The sequence below is a fragment of the Panthera pardus genome, unplaced genomic scaffold (assembly GCF_024362965.1).
Source record: "Panthera pardus isolate Hobbes unplaced genomic scaffold, ASM2436296v1 HiC_scaffold_306, whole genome shotgun sequence".
Classification (NCBI taxonomy): Eukaryota; Metazoa; Chordata; class Mammalia; order Carnivora; family Felidae; genus Panthera; species Panthera pardus.
The window spans coordinates 3,020-25,715 of NW_026526884.1; the positions used below are offsets into that span (position 1 = coordinate 3,020).

Below are 22,696 nucleotides of genomic sequence, written 5' to 3' on the forward strand. Positions count from 1 at the left end.
CTCTGAGCTGTCAGCATAGAGCCTGACATGGGGTTTGCAAACCACGAGATCATGACCTGAGCCGAAGTCAGACGCTTAACCAACTGGGCCACCCAGGTGCCCCTAGTTTTTGTTTTCAAGGCTTGGACACCTACCTACCCAGTGAAGAATTTAGACATTTCTACTGGTAATGGTGTGTCAGCAGCTTTTCCTCATCAGAAAAAAAGCCTCTGACTGTTGATTTCGGCTCAGGTCATGATTGTACCGTTTGTGAGTTAGAGACCTGCATGGGGCTCTGCGCTGACAGTGCAGAACCTGCTTGGGATTCTCTCTCTCTTCCTCTCTCTCTGCTCCTCCACCACTGGCACGGTGTCTCTCTCTCTCTCTCAAAATAAATAAATTAAAAAAAAAAAGAGGGGTGCCTGGGTGGCTCAGTTGGTTAAGCATAGGACTTTGACTCAGGTCATGATCTCGCCGTTCATGAATTCAAGCCCCAAATCGGGCTCTATGCTGACTGCTCAGAGTCTGGAGCCTCCTTCAGATTCTGTGTCTCCCTCTCTCTCTCTGCCCCAACTCTGCTCACTCTTTGTCTCTCTGTCTCAAAGACAGATAAATGTTAAAAAAAAAAGAAAAGAAAAGAAAAGAAAAGGAAAGAAAAGAAAAGAAAATCACGCTGAAGTCAAGAAAGGTGCTGTTGTGGCAGGGCTGGGAGGTCATGGACGTTGGTGGAATGTCGAACACCGTCCATCCCAGTGGGAAACAGTGCCTACCTGGGGTGGTGACGGCCGTGCCAGGAAGGACAGGAGCTGGCAGAGGGGAACGGAGATGCTGATGTGTCGGGGTGGCTATCAGAGAACTTGGTGGCATGCCAGGAGTGAGGCCTCCAGCTCAGTTCATTCTTCCTGAAAAGAACAAAAAAACAAAAAAAACGCAGACAACTCAGGAATTGCAAATAAAGGACAACCCTGTGCCAAGACGGGAGTGAGACACGGAAATATGTTACAGCTACTCCCGCGTGACTGATAGCATTGCTTCCGGGGCTTTCCACGGTATCTGGATATGAAAAATTGTTAACTTTTATTAATGCAGAACCCATCCTAAGGCAGAGTGAGAGTCATGAGCTCCAAAATGTGAACTAAGCCTTATTCTTCAATTTTTGCTCTAAACAGGTAAATAAATCTTGTCCTCGCCTCAGCCATCAGTAGGACCCCGGAAGGACTCTTCTGTCTTTCCTGTTTCAGCATAGCTAGGCACACAGCCGTCAGCCTCCTTGAGGAGGAGAGATGCACTAGAGAGAAGTGCAGGGGGTCCCCAGCTCAGCCGGGTCATACACAGTTTAGACCACTTCCTTTTTTTTAAAGTTTATTTATTTATTTTGAGAGAGAGACAGAGAGCAGGGGAGGGGCAGAGAGAGAGAGAGAGAGAGAGAGAGAGAGAGAGAATCCTGAGCAGGTTCTGCACTGTGAGCACAAAGCCCATTGCAGGGCTCCAACTCCTGCACCATGAAATCACGACCTGAGCCAAAAGCAAGAGTCAGATGCTTAACCGACTGACCCCCAGGCGTCCCTGGATGACTTCTATTTACTCACTTCACTAAGTAAACGCAGACATCTTGACATTAACTGAGACTAGCAGAGGCGCATTCATTCCTCTGAGCCTCTCAAGTGCCTGTGAAGTCAGCTAAGGGTCCCCATCGTGTGAATTCATGATGCCCTAGAACGACGACTCTAGTCCGTTCAGCCAGGACTTGTGAACACAGTATGCAGCGTCTTCCTGGGCTCCTGCGCCCCTGTCCGCACCCTCCCATCGGTGGCTTATTCTTTTTTTGGCTACACCGCCTGGGAATGATAAGGGAGGTTCAGTCGCAAATCCCTACAGCTGCCATGTAAATGTTCACAGAGCATCCAAGAAAACGGTGGTGTGTGAGGAGAGCCACGCACCTGCTTCTCCCAGTCTCCATGTCTCCACGTCTCCAATTTGGGACAGAACTTGCTCACTGTGGCCAGTCTGCAGCTCAAGAGGCTCAAACTGAGCCTCTCTAGATGCTTGACAGAGAGCAGACATTCTTCCAGGCAGGCAAAGACATTAAAGGATATTAATGTTAAAAGCATATTAAAGAAACCCGGGGTGCTTGGGTGGCTCAGTCAGTTCAGCGTCTGATTCTTGACTTCGGCTCAGGTCATGATCCCAGCGTCATGAGATTGAGCCCCACGATGGGCTCTGGGCTGGGTGTGGAGCCTGCTTGGGACTCTCTCTCCTCCTCTGCCCTTGCCCTGCTCGTGTGTTCTAACACACACACACTCTCTCAAAACAGTAGTAAAGAGGATTAAAGAAATCTGAAAAGTATGTATAACTTAAACCTTCTGACAACTCACGGGGCGCCTGAGTGGCCGAGTCACTTAAGTGTCTGACTCTTGATTGCGGCGCAGGTCGTGACCTCACGGTTCCTGTGTTCCAGCCACGCTGACAGTGTGGAGCCTGCTTGGGATTCTCTCTCTCTCCCTCTCTCTCTCTGCGCCTCCCTCAAAAACAAATACATAAACGTTAAAATAAAAACGTTCTGACAACTCATAATTAAGGAGGAAAAGTAGATGGGTGGCAAAATGTGGAATGTGTTGACTTCAGGAGTTTCCCCATGAACAAGAGCAAAAAAACAGACAACTTCATCACACCACAGAAGTAAGGGGATTGCAATCCCAAAGTGTACCTCGTCGAGTGTCTCCAAATCCTCGTGAGGAAGGTTCTGGCTACGTGAGTCTCGTGTTCAGGTGGCATTTTCTGTGCTATCGCATCAAGGATGTGTTTCATCTTCCTTTATACTTAATTAATGAAGGAAATAAACTAGACTGAGAGTGGAGGCAAAGGAAACAAATAAAAAAAGGAAGCCTGAAAAAGAAAATGCCTTATAATCTGTGGCAACATGTTCCAACCCAGCACATGGCAAGACTGGGATATGTGCTGGCTGACTTGGGAGTGGGGGGCAGCAGGGCTCCAAGAGTGCACGCACTCCCTCCTTTTTAAAAAGACAATACAGGGGTGCCTGCGTGGCTCAGTCGGTTAAGTGGCCGACTTCGGCTCAGGTCATGATCTCACAGTCTGTGAGTTCGAGCCCCGCGTTGGGCTCTGTGCTGACAGCTCAGAGCCTGGAGCCCGTTTCAGATTCTGTGTCTCCCTCCCTCTCTCTCTCTCTCTCTCTCTCTCTCTCTCTCTCTCTCTGCCCCTCCCCTGCTCATGTTCTGTCTCTTGCTCTCTCAAAAACAGCTAAACATTAAAAAATAAAATAAAAAGATAACACATATAGATGCATGTCTACTTCAAGAAGACATAGTTGACAACCACAGTAGAAATTAAGAGCTTTTTTAAAAAAAAATCACCCAGTGAAAAGGTTGTACCTATAAGCTACACATAAGGATATTCTGGCTATTGGGGATAGTGACGTTTTCCTAAAACATAATGGGCTTTTCATCAGGTCCTTTGAATTTCCTAGTGCATAATGAATGTATTTGGGAAGGTTCCAGCTACCTTCTGTTTCTCAGCCCCTCTGACTACCTAAAACGGCTGGATTCATGCCAATAAGAGAGAGGACGACGTTCTGGACCCAGAAGTGTTCATTCAATCACAATGCTGTGAGGATGCTGGTCTGGCAGGCTGTGGGGAAAGAGCTCTCTGGCGCCACCTAGTGGTCTCACACAGCCACTGTCCCTCTGGCTGCGTTTCAGACAGACCCAGATGAACAGAAACAAGAACAGATTTAAGGTCTTCATTTTCACAAGATCGTGGGCTTTCTTCTCGCACAAGATACACACTCAGGTGGCTTTAAGCCATTCAGCCGCCAGAAATGTGGGGACCCTGAGGAGTGCACAGGCCACAGGATGTGCCAGGACAGGAGAGCACAAGTCCCCAGTTTGAGGGCCTGGGTGAAACCACTGTGCCATACTTGGTTCTTAGTGGTATCCACCCTGGCCACCCGCAGAGCCATGAGCATTAGAAGTGAGTAAATGCGGGGTGCCGGGGTGGCTCAGTTGGTTAAGCATGAGACTCTTGTCTTCCACTCAGGTCATGATATCTCACGGCTCGTGAGTTCAAGCCCCACATCGGGCTCTATGCTGATGGTGCAGAGCCTGCTTGGGATTCTCTCTCTCTCTCTCTCTCTCTCTCTCTCTGCCCCTCCCCTGCTCCCTCTGTCTCTCTCACACACAAAATAAATAAATAAACTTAAAAATTTTTTTTAAAAAATAATAAAATACAGAGGTGCCTGGGTGGCTCAGTCGGTTAAGCGTCTGACTTCAGTTCAAGTCTTGATCTCACCGTTTGTGAGTTCAAGCCCCGCATCGGAATCCGTGCTGACAGCTCAGAGCCTGGAGCCTGTTTCAGATTCTGTGTCTCCCTCTCTCTGCCCCTCCCCTGCTCATGCTCTGTCTCTCTGTCTCAAAAATAAACATTAAATTTTTTTAAAGTAATAATAAAATACAATGAAATCTCAACAAAATTGTACCGACATTCTTCTCAAAGCTAGAACAAACAATCCTAAAATTTGTATGGAACCACAAAAGCCCCGAATAGCCAAAGTAATATTGAAAAAGAAAACCAAAGCAGGAAGCATCATAATCCCAGACTTTAGCCTCTATTACAAAGCTGTAATCATCAAGACGGTATGGTATTGGCACAAAAACAGACACATAGACCAATGGAATAGAATAGAGAACCCAGAATTGGACCCACAAATGTATGGCCAATTAATCTTTGACAAAGCAGGAAAGAGTATCCAATGGAAAAAAGACAGTCTCTTTAGCAAATGGTGCTGGGAGAAGTGGACAGCAACATGCAGAAGAATGAAACTAGACCATTTCTTACACCATACACAAAGTAAACTCAACATGGATGAAAGACCTAAACATGAGACAGGAAGCCATCAAAACCCTAGAGGAGGAAGCAGGCAACTACCTCTTTGACCTCAGCCCCAGCAATTTCTTGCTCAACACATCACCAAAGACAAGGAATTAAAAGCAAAAATGAACTATTGGGACCTCATCAAGATAAAAAGCTTCTGCACAGTGAAGGAAACAATCAACAAAACAAAAAGGCAACCGACGGAATGAGAGAAGATATCTGCAAAGGACATATCGGATAAAGGGCTAGTACCCAAAATCTATACAGAACTTATCAAACTCAGAACCTGAAAAACAAATAATCCACTGAAGAAATGGGTGGAAGACATGAACAGACACTTCTCCAAAGAAGACCTCCAGATGGCCAACTGACACATGAAAAGATGCTCAACGTCACTCACCATCAGGGAAATACAAATCAAAGCCACACTGATATACCACCTCACACTGGTCAGGGTGGCTAAAATGCACAACAGGAGACTATATAGATGCTGGAGAGGATGTGGAGAAACGGGAACCCTCTTGCACCGTTGGTGGGAATGCAAACTGGTGCAGCCACTCTGGAAAACAGTGTGGAGGCTCCTCAAAAAATTAAAAATAGAACTACTCTATGACCCATCAATAGCACTACTAGGAATTTATCCAAAGGATACAGGAGTGTTGATTCATGGGGGCACACGTACCACAATGTTTATAGCAGCGCTTTCAACAACAGCCAAATTATGGAAAGAGCCTAAATGTCCATCAACTGATGAATGGATAAAGAAGATGTGGTTTACATATACAATGGAGTACTACTTGGCAATAAGAAAGAATGGAACCCAGCCATTTGCAGCAACGTGGAAGGAACTGGAGGGTATTATGCTGAGTGAAATAAATGAGTCAGAAAATGACAGATACCGTATGTTTTTGCTCATATGTGGATCTTGAGAAACTTAACAGAAGAGCATGGGGGAAGAGAAGGAAAAAAATAGTTACAGAGAGGGAGGGAGGCAAACCATAAGAGACTCTTAAATACAGAGAACAAACTGAGGGTTGATGGAGGAGGGGAGAGGGGAAAATGGGTGATGGGCATTGAGGAGGGTGCTTGTTGGGATGAGCACTGGGTGTTGTATGTAAGCGATGAACCATGGGAATCTACCCCAAAAACCAAGAGCACGCTTTACACACCGTATGTTACACAATTTGACAGTAAATTATATTACAAAGATTAAAAAAAAAAAAAAAAAGCATTCCCTCTGGAAAAAAAAATAATAAATAAAATAAAAAAAAAAGAAGGGAGTAAATGCAAAATGGCATACAGCAAACCAGTCCCGAATCACTCCTTCCTGTGGGATGTCTGCTATGGTCGAGACAGCCCCAAGACAAATATCCAACAGGAATGAATAGGGACGCTACCGAAAGAATGCTCCCTCCTTGGCCGCAGTCAGATGTAAGCCAACTGGAGAGACCGGTAAGGAAGCCCATTCTGGGAGGGAGAAACACAGAGGGTGATTTCTGGCCTCGCAAACAGCCATGAGGGGCGAATGGGGGCGCTAGAGCCACAAAGGCCTGTGCAGCCCAACCCAGAGACGCCGAAGGTCCTGCTTCTGAGCAGGTGCTGTGGGCAGGGATGTGACAGACGGACCAGCAACGCCCCACGTTGAGCCTGGGGCTGCGCAATCCCAGAATCACTGGATAGGCAGTGGGGCTTCGTCCGTGCTCACACTGGGCCAGGGTCAGCCCAGTGTATGTAGGAAAGGAAGCCTGTTTGTTCAAATGGCTGTTGATGTTTGGAATCCTTAAAACACATGCTTATTGTAGAAAATATGGAATATTTAAAAATTAAAAGGCCAAAAAGACGCCCAAGGAAAAGAAGCCATGATCTAAAGACAGCCCTCTGCATGACCTCCTCTCTGTCTCTAGACAATTTGGAGAAGCCTGCAGACTCCGTGTCTCCATTTCACTCTGCGGCCCGCCTGGTTTTGGGAGTATTCTCTCATGCCACTGTCACTCTTCCCAAATGGCACCTCTAATCAGTGCTTACTATTCCTTTCATATAAATACAGAAAAGCCAGAGTACTGGCTATGAACATTTTCTGCTCCTACAGATGAAATTATTCATCCTAATGAGGGTTGTTCCCCCGAAGCCTTTCCCACAAATTACATACCAAGATTAATAAAAATTTACTTCAATTTTTAGAAATAATTTTATAAGCGAGGTAGTCTTTGGGGGATTTTTGGAAGGACAGGGTTTACACCACAAATATGAAAAATGCTAGCATATCATTTAAAATTAAGAATGAATCCAGGGGCGCCTGCGTGGCTCAGTCGGTTAAGCGTCTGGCTTCGGCCCAGGTCATGATCTCATGGTTCGTGAGTTCGAGCCCTGCATCGGGCTCCATGATGACAGCTCAGAGCCTGGAGCCTGCTTTAGATTCTGTGTCCCCCTCTCTCTCTGCCCCCCTCCCCTGCTTGTGTGCACTCTCTCTCTTAAAAAAGGAATTATTAAAATAAATGCTTCAGTGAAATGTTTGTCATTCTCATAAAGAACAGAATCCCTTCCTTGCCTAAAAAAAAATTTCGTGAGTGCTGGGTTATTTTCATAGCCTTTTAGAATGAAGCCAACAGGCACCACCTTATAAAACAAACAGTCTGTGCTTGGTCACCACAAGCTGCGTCAGCCTGACTGTACCGGACCCGCTGGCTGGGAGGCCAGGGAGGCCAGAGGGGGAGGCCAGGTGCCTTGGCTTTGGGTGTGCATTGTGCTGGGGGTTATGATGGGATCTGGGGCTTTTAGGCAACCCTGGGGTTGGAGAAGGCTCCTTGGCGGGAGGAAATCAATAGTGATCCGTTGGGGGCATCTTAGAGAAAAGAATCAGGGGGCCTGAGGGGGGAAGAGGCCTGGATTTCAGAGAAGGGGTGGTCTGGGCAGGACTGCAAAGGTGCCTCGGTGACCCGTGGGTGAGGGGAACAGCCCTGTGTGAAGACTTTAGAATTCAAGGAAAGGAGGGGGTACAGGCCAACAGGGGAGGTGGGGGGGGGGAGCGTGCACTGGAGAGGGTGACTGCAAGCACCCTTTTTAGTCCTTCAAAAGGAAACACATAAAAACCAGCACTCTACAAACACAAAATGAACCTTGTTCTGACCCAGCCAAGCCTGTGGATGACTACGTCCTGACCAGCCTCTCCCTCTGCTGGTCTGTCTACCTCCTGCCAGATCAATCTCCTAGCCACGCTGCTCTAGACAGCTCTTGCTCTCACTCCAGAACCTTCAACTGCTTGCAGCTGCCACGGGAGCCCAAGCTCCCACATTCTCCGGCATCTAGCCAAGCTGTGGTCTGGAGGGTGCCCCTGGGCCAGCAGCGTGGGCATTAGCTGGAGACACATGTGGGCAGGCTGGTGGCCTTGCACTAGCCCTCCCGGCAGCTCAGAGGCAAGCTCAGGGCCAGCACCGTTCTGCCCCCAGCCACCTAGTCACCCGTCCCCCTGCAGTCCGTTTGCCTGCACCCCTTCTGCCCTTCCCTGGTATTGCCGACGTAGGACCAGATTTGCGGCTCAAACCTGGCTCAGCCTTCCAAGGGCAGGTCAGTGGCCCAGCCTCAGGTAAGACTCTGCTGCAGTCTGCTTCCCGGCCTCCTCACATCTGTTGGCTCACCACCTGTCACAGCTTTCCCAATCCAGGCCTATGACAGCACCCTCAGCAGGCAGCTCCTGGACGGCAGGACCTAATGGTATGATCGCACGGAGCGCTTCTAACACGTTACACGAATGTATGAAGACACAGGGCCGAGCACTTGAGAAACGGCAAAGGGCTCCCTTCCCCGGTGGTGGTCAGACAACATACTGCTGTGGACGGTGATGTCATGCTGGATTGAATCCATATAGTCCTATGGGATGCGAGCCACAGAGTTCCTGCCTTTAAACATGAGAAGAATTAAGATAAAAATTCCCAAATGGCCTAAAGAGCTGAGACTGATACAGGACATCAAAGCTGCATTTGGAACAAACGCCAGGCTGAGAGGCAGCATTCCCACAGGATGAAAGAGGCAGGGCGCCTCTCCACGGGCCCGGGGCACCCCTGGTCCTTCCCCTTCCCCCAGTAAGGGCGGGTGCATGGTTCGTCTTTCAGCCTTCGGCGCTCTTCCCGGGTGCTTCCGCAGAGAAGCCTGTGCAGAAATGTCACATAACGGGGGCGTCTGGGTGGATCAGTCGGTAAAGCGTCTGACTCTTGATTTCGGGCCCCGTGCTGACAGCACAGAGCTTGCTTGGGATTCTGTGTCTCCCCCTCTCACTGTCTCAAATAAACATTAAAAAGATACATATATTTTTTAATGTCACATAATGAACGCAGGCAGAACTGGAGCAGACCAAAACGATTTGGCTTTTCTACTAACTTTTAAAATCTTCAGGTCAATACATCTATTCATGTAAGAAAAAAGGGGAAAAAAGACTATCTCACCCACCTGTGTTCACAGTACAGCTCCTCGAGGGACTAATGCCCGAGCAAGTTCAACTGAGTGTTTCAGAAGGGCGCCAGCCCAACCTACTGGCTACATTTCAAGAGAACGGATTTTCTGGCAAAGAAACTCAGGATATTCAAATGTGCAACCATTAGTAAAACTAATTACAAATAGCTCTAAGCATTAGTAACAGTGCTGATGAGTCATATCTGAAAGAAGTAAAAAAAAAAAAACTTTCTCTGCATGTCTTAACATATCAGAAACCATCGATGTTTGCACGATAAACTTTATAAACATCACTTACACGCTTTGCAATGAAAAACAAAATCTTAACTTTGTTCCACTTTCTATTTGACTTAGAATATGAAATAACCTCACTTAATTGGAAATTCACCTGATTAAATTGCTCAAGCCATATATAATGAGCCTAAATTGGAATAGAAGCAACTTTTCCCAAAATAAAACAACTCTGATCTGCATGGTTTTCTTTTTTCTCCTGATTCCATTTAATAACAAACAATGGAAAACAGCTCCAAGACAGGGTGTCTGTCCAGCGTAAGTCTCTGGGTTTCCTCTGTCTAATAAGAAAATGAGCATTTGCAAACGGCTGTAACCCCCAACATGCTCGAAATAGAAACTTTTCCCCTGAGACTCGAACAAATGATGGCAGACCCTTCAAAAGCACAGGTTTTTGCCGACACCCCCACCAAGGCACACACCCTCCAGCAAAACACATATATGGTTTCTGGCCCAGGAAGAGCTCCTGGGAGGGAAGCGGGGAGGAATGAAGCCTGCCGACGCCCTAGCCCTGCCTGTAACCCTGCCGCATCGCCACCCATAGCTGCTTCCAAGAACATCGCTGCCAACCAATGTCAGGGCTGCGTGCAGACCCACCTGCTGCAGGATAGCTCCAAGGAGCCAGGAGCAGAGGGGCTCCCAGCACAACACAGGGGCGGTGCGGAGTTCACTGCAGCTTAGTGGCATCCAGAAAACAAAGCAGGCTGCAAGAAATGTGCTCGTAGCGAGCACAGCTGTTGTCACTAGATTTGAAAGCCGCTTTCTTGAAATCTCTAACTCGGCCCGAAGTCTGGCTAACCCTTTCAGCCTCCAGCGAAGAACCTCTACCCTTGGGTGTTAATCTGCTCCTGAACGCAAGCTTAGGGGCTGTAATTAGAGACACAAAAGGATTTAAGGCCGCCGGCAAAGAGGCAGAAAATCACATGAACCAACCCTATCGATAATCCGGACCCGGCAAAACTACCTGCAACACCGGATGATGGTTTGAGAGTACCATAAATGATGAGGTGGGCAGGCGTGCTTCATTGTAACCAAAACTATCTGTTCCCATAGGAAGTTGAAAAAAAAAAAAAAAAGCCAGAGCAGTTGCAAGCTTTCCAAACTAATGGATAGCGTGGTATTTAAAAGAAATTTTCCCGAGGATATTTGAAATTATATGTACATTTTAGAAGCTGAGGCTATGGTAATTTTGCCTCCAAAGAGAGAGAGGAGGACTGTGTCCCAGCACTCTTCATGCCATTTCAGTGCACATTCGATACGATCAGAGCGCAGCAGCCTTAACCCCAGGTCTGAGCAAGACGCCCCCTTTCCCAACACGCTGTGCGCATCACGCAGACCCTGAGCACATCTCCCACAACCGAGGCTGATCTACTCGGCTAGTAGGATCGGGAAAATGCCACAAGTGACCCGGTTTCTGGTGTTCACCTGTTCCGAGCCCATCTTAGGCCATGGTGTACCCTCTGTGCCTGCCCAGGACAACAGCCGTGGCTGTCTGTGAAAACATGGGCACAGGAGCCACTCCAGACCCGCCAGGCAGCCCTCCCAGGGAGGTGGCCTGGACACACAGGACAAAGGTGCAGATGACGACTGTCAGCGACACAGAAGAAAAGGTTACCGCATCCGCCCCGAACTTTCCAGTGAGTAGCACTTCCTTCCTCCGCCAAGCAAAGTCGGAACAACAGAGTAGCCCGGAGGGAAGATCTAGGAAGGAGCTTTCGGCTCAGACTCTCTTCATGGCCTAACAGTTCACCTGACTCCCGGGCAGACACCCCCGCCCCCTCCTTGACCACCTGGGCATCGTGCAGGAGAACAGATGTGCACTTGGTGGGGATCACGGTTACAGGTCTCTGTTTCCAGCTGACCCCACACGGGGAGAAAGGAAGCGCTCTCTCTCTTGTGTCTGGGAAAGAAACTTCACAGGGAGAGATAAAGAGCCGCTCGCACCTCCTGACTCACCTTCCCTTCCCGGCTCCTAAGCGATGACAAGATAGCACTGCCCACGGCCCAGGAAACCAGATGCCATGGCTTTGTCCAAGCGGCCCCCCTCAATCCCATCCTGCCTGCTCGCTCCCCTGATCACCACACACAACAAAACAAAACAAGCCTACGGGTAAGAGATACACTAGCAGGAAGGAGTTAGCATGTGAACCGCTGTTTCTACTCATGAAACTCTGGGTACGTAGTTTGCACGGAGGTACATTTCCCCAGAACCTCCGAGAACCACCATACCTGCACTGGCCACCCTCAGTCTTTGCCATAAATGTCAGCCCTTCTCTGGGCCTCTGAGGACGGGCTGGGAGTACAATCAAGTTAAATAAGAGTTGAGCAAGCTAATTCATCATTTGGCCATACTCTCCGGCGGGGCAACACAGGATATTTACGTGTTTGTGGTTCAGTCTATGAATAATTTACAGAGTGCCTTTTTTTTTTTTTTTTTGAGAGAGAGACAGAGAGAGAGAGAGAGAGAGAGTGAGAGAGAGAGAAAGAAAGAGAAAGGGGGCACAAGTGAGTGAGGGGCAGAGAGAAACAGAAGCAGGGCTCACCCGAAGCAGGGCTTGAGCTCACTCGATGTGGGACTCGAACTCACAAACTGTGAGATCATGACCTAGGCTGAAGTCAGATGCTTAACCCACTGAACCACCCAGGCGCCCCCAGAGTGCTTTTCTATAAACTGGTCGGGTTTTGTCTGTTTGTTCGTAGTTTTAAGAGTACATGATCTACTTTGGAGCTGTACATAAAGTTCTAGAAAATGCTAATTGATCTGTGAGACAGAAGTCCGATAAGCGGTTGCCTGGGGATGGAGAAAGAGGAGAATGGCAGGCTTTAAACACAGATTTAAATTTCGGCAGAGAAGAATACACGTTACCAGTTCCAGAGAAATTGTTTTAAAAGTACCTACTGGTGCCTCTGTAATAAGGACAATGTAAAACTCAGTTTGAAGTTTTAGTGGTCCTTCCTCTGAGCATCTTCAGGATTTTATAGCAGTGAGTTGCCATGTGCTGGGTAACAGCAACAGACCCTAATACTAACTAATTAACCAGGTTACAGAATTTCATTCATGTTTCTGAACAAAGCACCATTTCAGACTTTTTAATTTTTTTTTTTTTTTTGAGAGAGAGAGAGAGAGAGAGAGCAAGTAGGGGAGACGGGCAAAGAGACTGACAGAATCTCAGCACAGAGCCAGACGTGGCTCCACCCCATGACCCTGGGATCATGACCTGAGTTGAAATCAAGAGTTGGATTCTTAACTGAGCCACCCAGGCACCCCTTAGACTTTTTTCTATTAGGCAAAAAATAATATCGACATATCGTATTAAAAATTAATACAAAGTTATTTAAAAAATTGTTGTAATACCTAAGTGTTATTAAAAGTATTTCAAATTGCACAATGGTATATGTCAAATATATATTTTTAAAAATGATCAAAATAAAGTATGTTTTCATAAAAACAGAAGTGAACAATCATTATCTTGTTATACGTATTGCTTAAAACATTAATTCCCATCTAAACCAGAAAATTATCCTGTGCACCCCTCATTTAAAGAAAACTGGACATACAGAATGCAAAAGTGGAGTTCTACACAGTGGCTCCCATCAATCCTTTGGGGCAAAAGTCTCTTCCTTCTCCCCAAGAGTCTTTTAGATAACTTGTCACTGGGGCGCCTGGGTGGCCAGTCAGTTAAGCATCCGACTTCAGCTCAGGTCGTGATCTCGCGGTCCGTGAGTTCGAGCCCCGCGTCAGGCTCTGTGCTGACAGCTCAGAGCCTGGAGCCTGTTTCAGATTCTGTGTCTCCCTCTCTCTGACCCTTCCCTGTTCATGTTCTGTCTCTCTCTGTCTCAAAAATAAATATTAAATTTAAAAATTAAAAAAAAATTTAGATAACTTGTCACCTCCGTCAGCTAGCAGGCGCCCTGCATCTCCTCCCTGTCCCTCCACTGACCAGTTCTCTGTGGCATAGATGCTTTGCTTGGAATAGAATTCAGATCATTCTGATATCCTTAAAGATGTTCCTCTACTTAAAAAAAAAAAAAAAAAAAAGCTTCTAAAGATATGGGAAGACGCCCAAATTCATTCATAATGAAAAGTGCCCATTTAAATTGTTTTGAATTTTTAAAAATGTTTATTTTACTTTTGAGATAGAGTGTGCATAAGAGAGAGAAGGGGAGGGGCGGAGAGAGGGAGAGAGAATCCCAAGCAGGCTCCACGCTAACAGCGCAGATGTGAGGCTCAACCTCACAAACCGTGAGATCATGACCTGAGCCGAAATCGAGTCAGATGTTTAACTGACTGAGCCATCAGGTGCCCTAAAAATGCGCATTTAACCAATGAAGCCATTTTTCACCCATCACATTTGAAAAGAGTACAGAACTAAACTGAAAATAACCTCTGCTAGAGTGGACCTGAGCCTGAAAAGTGGTCCGAGAAATTTGGAGGTGGCTATCACAGTTCGTGCTCCCCAAACTTCTGATTCAAGAACCCCAGGTTGGAAATGGACTGCAACGACCTGTACGTACAGGTACACGGACTCGGGTACAGAGACACCACATGCTGCAGTTACAGGCTTTCACCAGAAGCACCAGAAATATCCGTCTACAGAGGTTCTGTAGAACAGCGGAGGATCCAGACTGTGGAGCAGCGTGGGGTCGTTAAGAGAAATCGCGACTCAGACCTCAGCGCAGTCAACCCAGAACGATCTCTGCGGATACAGGCGTTAAGTGCACAAGAACGTGTATGATACAAAGAAGCCCAAGATCAGCAGTGAGTGCCAGTGCTGCTCTCCGGAGACGCACAACAGAGGTGCAAGGCCCCTGGTCCACCCAATGCCCTTCTGAGCCCGGGGAGTCGACTGCACCCTGGTGTTACTTTAAGAACTGAATAAATGCAGAATACATGTTAGCCTTAGAATATATCGTAGCCAGCACTCCAACACCCGCCTTCTTAGGGTCCTTCTTCTTGTCCCGATCACAGAGCAATAAACAGACCTTCTCTGGGGCACTGCCTAGAACAGAACAGGGTGCACAGCTGACGGTTTCCTGGGGACCAACCCTCCTGCTGACTCCTACGAGCACAGGCACACTGAACCCCCAAAGCTTTTCCTCTTTAAAAATGCAACGAGCTGGGGTGCCTGGGGGGCTCAGCTGGTTAAAGTGTCCGACTCTTGGTTTCAGGCTTAGATCATGAGGTCATGGTCTCACGAGTTCAAGCCCTGTGCTGGGCTCTGTGCTGTCAGCGTGGAGCCTGCTTGGGATTCTCTCTCTCCCTCTCTCTCTGCCCTACCCCACTCACACTGTCTCTCTCAAAATAAACTTAATTTAAAAATTGTTTTAAGTTAAGAAAAAAAAATTTAATATAAAAAATTAAAATAAAAATACAGTGAGTTTTTTTAATGCTAGTTTTTATTGTTATAAACATAACTTGTGAGTATAATAATATAATTTATAAAGTTCTATAAAAGTAATAAGTAATACGTTACTTAAATGTACATTTAAAAATGTTTAAGATGGTAAATTTTTTTTTATTGCTCACCATGATAAATATACTTTTATTTATTTTTTTATTTTTTATTTTTTTTAATTTTTATCCAAATTAGTTAGCATATAGTTAACAACAACTTCAGGAGTAGATTCCTTAGTGCCCCTTCCCCATTTAGCCCATCCCCCCTCCCACACCCCCTCCAGTTACCCTCAGTTTGTTCTCCATATTTAGGAGTCTCTTCTGTTTCGTCCCCCTGCCTGTTTTTAGATTATTTTTGTTTCCCTTCCCTTACGTTCATCTGTTTTGTCTCTTAAAGTCCTCATGTGAGTGAAGTCATAGGATATTTGTCTTTCTGTGACTGACTCATTTCACTTAGCATAATACCCTCCAGTTCCATCCACATAATTGCAAATGGCAAGATTTCATTCTTTTTGATTGCCGAGTAATACCCCACTGTATATATGTACCACATCTTCTTTATCCATTCATCCATCGATGGACATTTGGGCTCTTTCCATACTTTGGCTATTGTCGATAGTGCTGCTATAAACATAGGGGTGCACGTGTCCCTTTGAAACAGCACACCTGTATCCTGTGGATACATGCCTAGTAGTGCCATTGCTGGGTCATAGGGTAGTTCTATTTTTAGTTTTTTGAGGAATCTCCATACTGTTTTCCAGAGTGGCTGCACCAGCTTGCATTCTATTTTTAGTTTTTTGAGGAATCTCCATACTGTTTTCCAGAGTGGCTGCACCAGCTTGCATTCTATTTTTAGTTTTTTGAGGAATCTCCATACTGTTCTCCAGAGTGGCTGCACCAGCTTGCATTCCCAAGATGGTAAATTTTCTGTTATATGTATTGTACCACAATATCTTTAAAAATTAAAACTAAGAACAGGGGGCATCTGGGTGGCTCTGTGGGTTAAATGTCTGACTCTTTTTAAAAAAAATTTTTTTTCATGTTTATTTATTTTTGAGAGAGAGAGAGAGAGAGCACAAGCAGGGGAGGGGCAGAGAGAGAGGGAGACAGAATCCAAAGCAGGCTCCAGGCTCTGAGCTGTCAGCACAGAGCCTGACACGGGGCTCAAACCCACAAGCCATGAGATCATGACTTGAGCGAAAGTCAGATGCTTAACCAACTGAACCACCCAGGTGTCCCATCTTTTTCTTTTAATGTTTATTTTTAAAAGAGAGAGAGAGAGACAGAGTGACAGAGAGATACAGACAGAGACAGTATGAGTGGGGGAGGGGCAGAGAAGGAGGGAGACACAGAACCCGAGGCAGGCTCTAGGCTCCGGGCTGTCAGCACAGAACCTACACGGGGCTCGAACTCACGAACCATGAGATCATGACCTGAGCGAAGGCAGACGCTTCCGATTGAGCCACCCAGGAACCCCCTTAATCATCGGACCTTTGATCTCAGTTCAGGTCTTGGGCTCATGCCCTATGCTGGGCTGCATGCTGGCGTGAAGCATACGTAACAAACCAACCGACCAACCTTGTAAGAATGGGACATACACGGTTCTCTGACTGCTCTTATGTGTTCCGCTCACCTGGACTTCGTGGGGCGCCTTCCCATGTCAGGAAACGCTGACATCATTTGTAACAGCAGCACTTTACAGTTTGGGTGGTCTCTAATTCATTTCAGTAATTTCCCTTTGCTGAGTATCTAGGATCCCAGAAACGAAAACTGTGGGTCCAAGACCTGCCTTTTGAAACATGTCGCCAAACTACTCGCCGGAAAGTCTGTCTAACCTGTAGTCCAATCGGCATTGTATCAAATACATGCTGGTTCCCCACAATCTCACCGATGGGTCTTGCTAACTGTTAGATCTCTGCCAACAAGACAGCCAGAGCCTACCATCTCAGGGAGCGCCTCAGGGGGCGGGGGAGGGGGGCTGGCTCAGTTTGTCAGGCGTCTGACTCTTGGTTTTGGCTCAGGTCATGATCTCACAGTCCGTGAATTCAAGCCCCGTGTCGGGCTCTGCGTTGGCACAGCGGAGCCTGCTTGGGATTCTCTCTCCCTCCCTCTCTCTGCCCCCCGAACTCCTTCCCAAAACAAATAATAAATAAACATTAAAAAAGACACTACTGTCTCACTTTCAAGTAAACTCGCAGATTCCTATGAGAGACGACAGAGGGCAACCTCAATCAGCTGGGGAGCTGGTAAGGACTCCCCGAGGCAGTTGATAACACCCAGCTCACCTCTGTGGAGCACGCTTCCCTTCGCATCATCATTACTGCACTAAGCGCCACTAAATCCTAGAACACGTATCCTGCCTTAGAAAGGTTGTTAATGTGACCACAAAGGAATAATTATACAATATGACAGTGTCTCTCCTATCTCATCCTCTCCAAAGGGCTCCCAAACTACCCATCTAAGAGTGTATTTTTCTGATTTACAGAGAGGGTAGTCTGTACCACTTGGAAATGAAGTTGTTAATTCAATGTGGCAATGAAGTAGAGTTTTTTCTTCCTTGTTTCTGAGCCTCCTCCTTGGATATGGTTTCAGTCAAAAAAAAAAAAGTGAGGGGTGCCTGGGTGGCTCAGTCGGTTGAGCGTCCGACTTCAGCTCAGGTCATGATCTCGCGGTCTGTGGGTTCGAGCCCCGCGTCGGGCTCTGTGCTGACGGCTCGGAACCTGGAGCCTGCTTCGGATTCTGTGTCTCCCTCTCTCTCTCTGCCCCTTCCCCGCTCATGCTCTGTCTCTCTCTCTGTCAAAAATAAATAAACATTAAAAAAAAATAAAAAATAAAAAGTGAATTCCTTTGGGAATAGGCTTTCAAGTCTACTTGTACTAAAAATGGAAGTAAATGCTTCAGTCCATTTATTTTTTTTTAACACTTTTAAAAAATGTTTATTTACTTATTTCTGAGACAGACAGAGAGTGAGCAAGGAAGAGAGAGAGAGAGAGAGAGAGAGAGAGAGAGAGAGAGAGGGCGACACAGAATCCGAAGCAGGCTCCAGGCTCCGAGCTGTCAGCACAGAGCCCGACACGGGGCTGGAACCCACAAACCCATGAGATCATGACCTGAGCCGAAGTCGGACGCTTAACTGAGCCACTCAGGCTCCTGAGTCCATTTATTTTTTAAAATTTACAGTTAAACTTGAAAGAATACACTAATTCCACTTAAAAAAAAAAAAAGAGGAGGGGGCATGCAAACACTTTAGTGTGAATTAGCCAACTACAAAATGCAAGGTAGAGAATTACTTCTATTTGAAGACAAGAAATCACAAGTACCTTTATGGGGGTTCAGGGTCGCTCCTGTGCATAAAAACATCACGCCCCTCATTCTACTTTTCTAACCACTTCATGTCCTCCAAAGTTCTGCAATCTGATTTACAGGAACAGGCAGCGCGCTCCCCCCAGACCTCAGCACAGCGCTAGAAAGTCCTGGTAGCTGACCAGTGTACAGGCAGCCCTGCACCATTTTCACTCAAAGGCGAAAACACAGTAGCCTGCCACCTTGTGGAAACAAGAGGTAACAACACTTCATCTGAAGCGTCAGTGCAGCTCTCTAACATAAGAACCTACATATGGCTGAAGAAAAGAGAAAAGCATTCTAACAGGCACATGAAAAGATGCTCAACGTCACTCATCATCAGGGAAATACAAATCAAAACCGCAATGAGATACCACCTCACACCGGTCAGAGTGGCTAAAATAACCACTCAGGAAACAACAGATGCTGGCGAGGATGTGGAGAATGGGGAACCCTCCTGCACCGTCGGTGGGAACGCAAACTGGTGCAGCCGCTCTGGAGAACAGTATGGAGGTTCCTCAAAAAACTGAAAATAGAACTACCCTCTGACCCAGCAACTGCACTACTAGGTATTTATCCAAAGGCTACAAAAATGCTGATTTGAAGGGGCATATGCACCCCAGTATTTACAGCAGTAATATCAACAATAGCCAAAGTATGGAAAGAGCCTAAATGTCCATCAACTGACAAATGGATAAAGAAGATGTGGTTTATGTATACAATGGAATATGTTCCATCGTGATGAAAAAGAATAATATCTTGCCATTGGAGCAGTGTGGATGGAACTAGAATGTATGATGCTAAGCGAAATAAGTCAGAGAAAGACAAATATTATGTGATTTCACTCATAAGTGGAATTTAAAAAACACAACAGACGAACCCAGGAGAGGGAAGGCAAAATAAGATAAAAACAGAAAGGGAGGCAAACCGTAAGAGACTCTTACATACAGAGAACAAACTGAGGGTTGATCGGGGTGGTGAAAATGGGTGATGGGCATTAAGAGGGCACTTGTTGGGATGAGCACTGGGTGTCATATGTAAGCGATGAATCCCTGGGTTCTACTCCTGAAACCAAGACCACACTGTACGTTAACTAACTTGATTTTAAATCAAAAAAAGAAAAAAGCATTCAAATTCACTTAACGTATCAAATAAACAATGCATAGTACTAGAAGAAGGCATCTTTTAAGTTTTGGATGCTGGATTCACCCTTGGCCAAGGAGTAGAATTTTGTGGTCATGCGCGCACGCGCGCGCACACACACACACACACACACACACACACACACACACACACACACCTCTTAAGTCCAAACTGGGATTTGCTTGCAGTGATGCAGATCAGCAGACCTGGCTTCACCTTTTGCTATTTTACTCACTTCTGTTTGTGAAAATGGCACGAGGCGTGGGTCTTACCTTTTCACTACCAGCTTCAGGGTTTTATGAGAGCCCTTCACCAGGCAAATCGCCTCCTGTCTAAACCCTGAGAGACCAATGTCGTTGATGCCGACGATCTCGTCCCCGGCCAGTAACTTGTCCACTGCCGCAGCTTTACTTCCTTCTTCAATCTGCAACAAAGACGCACGTGCCATGAGCCTCCAAACAAGCAAAGCAAGTCCCCAGAAGTCAGCCAGGAGCAACGTGCCTGTGACGTGTGCCGCCCACAGCTCTATGACTGGCTCTGCGATCGGCCAGGACCCCATCTAGGCCCTGAGGCTGCACGGATTCCTATTTGACGAATGAGGGACACATCCCTCACCCAGCGCTTGCCTCTGCGGGGACCTGGGCTACCTTCACCGAGGGAACAGGAAAGAGCGCATGCGCTCCGGAACACACACGACCCAAAACGGTGGATCTAAAGATACAGGGCCCTTTTCTGGAATCCTTTATCCAAACAATAATGATGGATTATTTTTATTATGTACTGTTTCTCATACATTAATCCCAGGCCTAGATTCTTGTAACTGCTTTACTGAGAGAGAGTTCAAATACCACAAAACTCACCCACATAAATATACAAATGAATGACTTTTTAGTATATTCACAGAACTGTGGAACCATCACGTCCTAAACCTAGAAGAAACCTGGTAGCCGTGAGCAGTCACCTCCTGATCCCCTCCAGCCGTGGCCACCACTAACCCACCTCCTGTCTCTATGCATTTGCCCTTGCTGGATAGCTCACAGAAAAAGGATCCTACAGGGGCACCTGGGCATTTCAGGTGGTTAAGCGTCTGACTCTTGATTTTGACTCAGGTCATGATCTCACAGTTTGTGGGATAGAGCCCTCCATTGGGGTCTGTGCTGACAATGTGGAGTCAGCTTGGAATTCTCTCTCTCCCTGTCTCTCTGCCCCTCCCCTGCACTCTCTCTCTCTCTCTCAAAATAAATGAACAATGGGGCGCCTGTGTGGTTCAGCCGGTTAAGCATCCAACTCTTGATTTTGGCTCAGGTCATGATCTCATGGTTCATGAGATCGAGCCCTGTGTCAGGCTCTGCACAGGCAGCATGGAGCCTGCTTGGGCTTCTCTCTCCCTCTATCTTTGTTCCTCCCCCACTTGTGCTCTCTCTCTTTCTCTCATAATAAATAAATTTAAAAAATTAAACATTTAAACAAATAAAAAGAATTCTGCAACATGTGGCATTTTTAAAAACGTTTATTTATTTTAAGAGGGAGAAAAAGAGAGTGCACACTCAGGGGAGACGCAGAGAGAGGAAGAAAGAATCCCAAGCTGGCTTTGTGATGTCAGCACAGAGCTCCACTCGGGGCTCAAACTCATGAACCAAGAGATCATGACCTGAGACAAAATCAAGAGCCAGATACTTAACCAACTGAGCCACCCAGGCGCCCCGAGAAATCTTGGTCTTTAAATACTAAACCTAGTTTTTTTCTATACAGTAATAATAATCTCAGCAGCAATTAACCCTGCCTGCTTTCTCTACTAGTGCTTGGCAAACTATGGCCCATGAGCGAAATCCAGCCAGATGCGCCCCCCCCTCCCCTTTTTTGTAAATAAAATGTTACTGCAATAGAACCACACCCACTTGCTTCCATATTGCTACAGGACAGCAATGAGTAGCCTGGCCCACAAAGCCAAGAATATTTACTACTTGGCTTGTTACAAAACAGTTTGCCAACCCCAGTTGTATACCAAAAAGCAATTACCTTGACAAACTGCTAGGAAAACCGGTGAACAAAGTTAACGTTTGTGAGAGTATCTGTGTACAGTCTGAAAGCTCACTGCCTGACTGTTTGCCGCGGCCAACCTAACAGTTACTTACAAAGCCCTCACCAAGCAGTAGAGCAGTACATCTTTCCTCCGGGTTAAAAAACTGGGTACTAAGCAACTTACACGCCTCAGTTCTGCAAGTGAACGATAGTTGCCTCAAACCTCCGCTTAAATCTAAGGACGACGTTTGAAGTCTCAGGTTAACCAAGCAATTATTCATCGCAAGTCAACACCATCGATGCAAGTAAACGACTACTTCTTAACCGAATGGATGGCTTCATATTTTTGTTAATAACTGGCTTCAAAAGTCTAGACAATTTTATCCCAACACAGTAACAGACACGTTGTAAGTAAATTTCCACCTGCCCAAGATTACACGCTCAGCCAGGTACAAAGTGCAGGTGACATTCAGTGGAGAGCTTAGGTTTTTGGCACGTCCTGTGCGAGAGGCCAAGGGGCTGTCCAGGTGGAGGGTCCGTGGGCAGCTGGCTGTGGGAGAAGAGCATCCAGGGAAAGGTGGCCCACCCGTGGAGTGACCCCAAGCAGAAGATATTTAAAGATTTGAGGGGCAGGGTGCCTGGGTGGCTCAGTAGGTCAAGCGTCCAACTTCGGCTCAGGTCATGATCTTGTGGTTCATGGGTTCAAGCCCCGTGTCGGGCTCTGTACTGACTGCTCAGAGCCTGGAGCCTGCTTCCATTCTGTTTGTCTCTCTCTCTCTCTGCCCCTCCCTGGCTTGTGCATACACACTCACTCTCTCTCAGAAATAAATAAAACTTAAAAAAAAAACAAACCAGGGGGCTGGGGAGACTGAAGGAGGCTGCCCGGACAGAAGACAGAGCCACGGACAGATAACCACAGAGATGGAACCCTGGATCCCCAGCAATTAGAGGGCTGGTGACAGAGGGCACCAGGTAAACCACAGGAGATAAAGGAGAAAGGCTGAGCATCGCAGAAGCCTCCACCACCAAAGTTCACACTGACGAGGACGGCCGGCGACCCTGCCCGTGCGGGGAAAGCCCCCAGGGGAAGCTGACCAACGCTCCGGCTGGGGTCACTACCAGAGCCCGCAGCACTGTGGTGGCTGGGGTCAAGACCAGCACCTGTCCCCCAAAACAGGGACCCAGAGG

General features: G+C 46.8%; 1 protein-coding gene across 1 annotated transcript in view; it reads right to left on the bottom strand.

Annotated features, from left to right (window-relative positions):
* Positions 1-637: 637 nt before the first annotated feature.
* Positions 638-22,696, bottom strand: part of LOC128774434 (protein Shroom2-like) — a 93,134-nt gene continuing 71,075 nt past the window's right edge. The window contains exons 2-3 of the mRNA XM_053893518.1: positions 19,759-19,910; positions 638-881 (exon numbers count right to left, since the gene is read on the bottom strand). Of these exons, the coding sequence (XP_053749493.1) occupies positions 746-881; positions 19,759-19,910 (288 nt within the window). The 3' untranslated portion in view covers positions 638-745. The remainder of the gene's footprint in view (positions 882-19,758; positions 19,911-22,696) is intronic.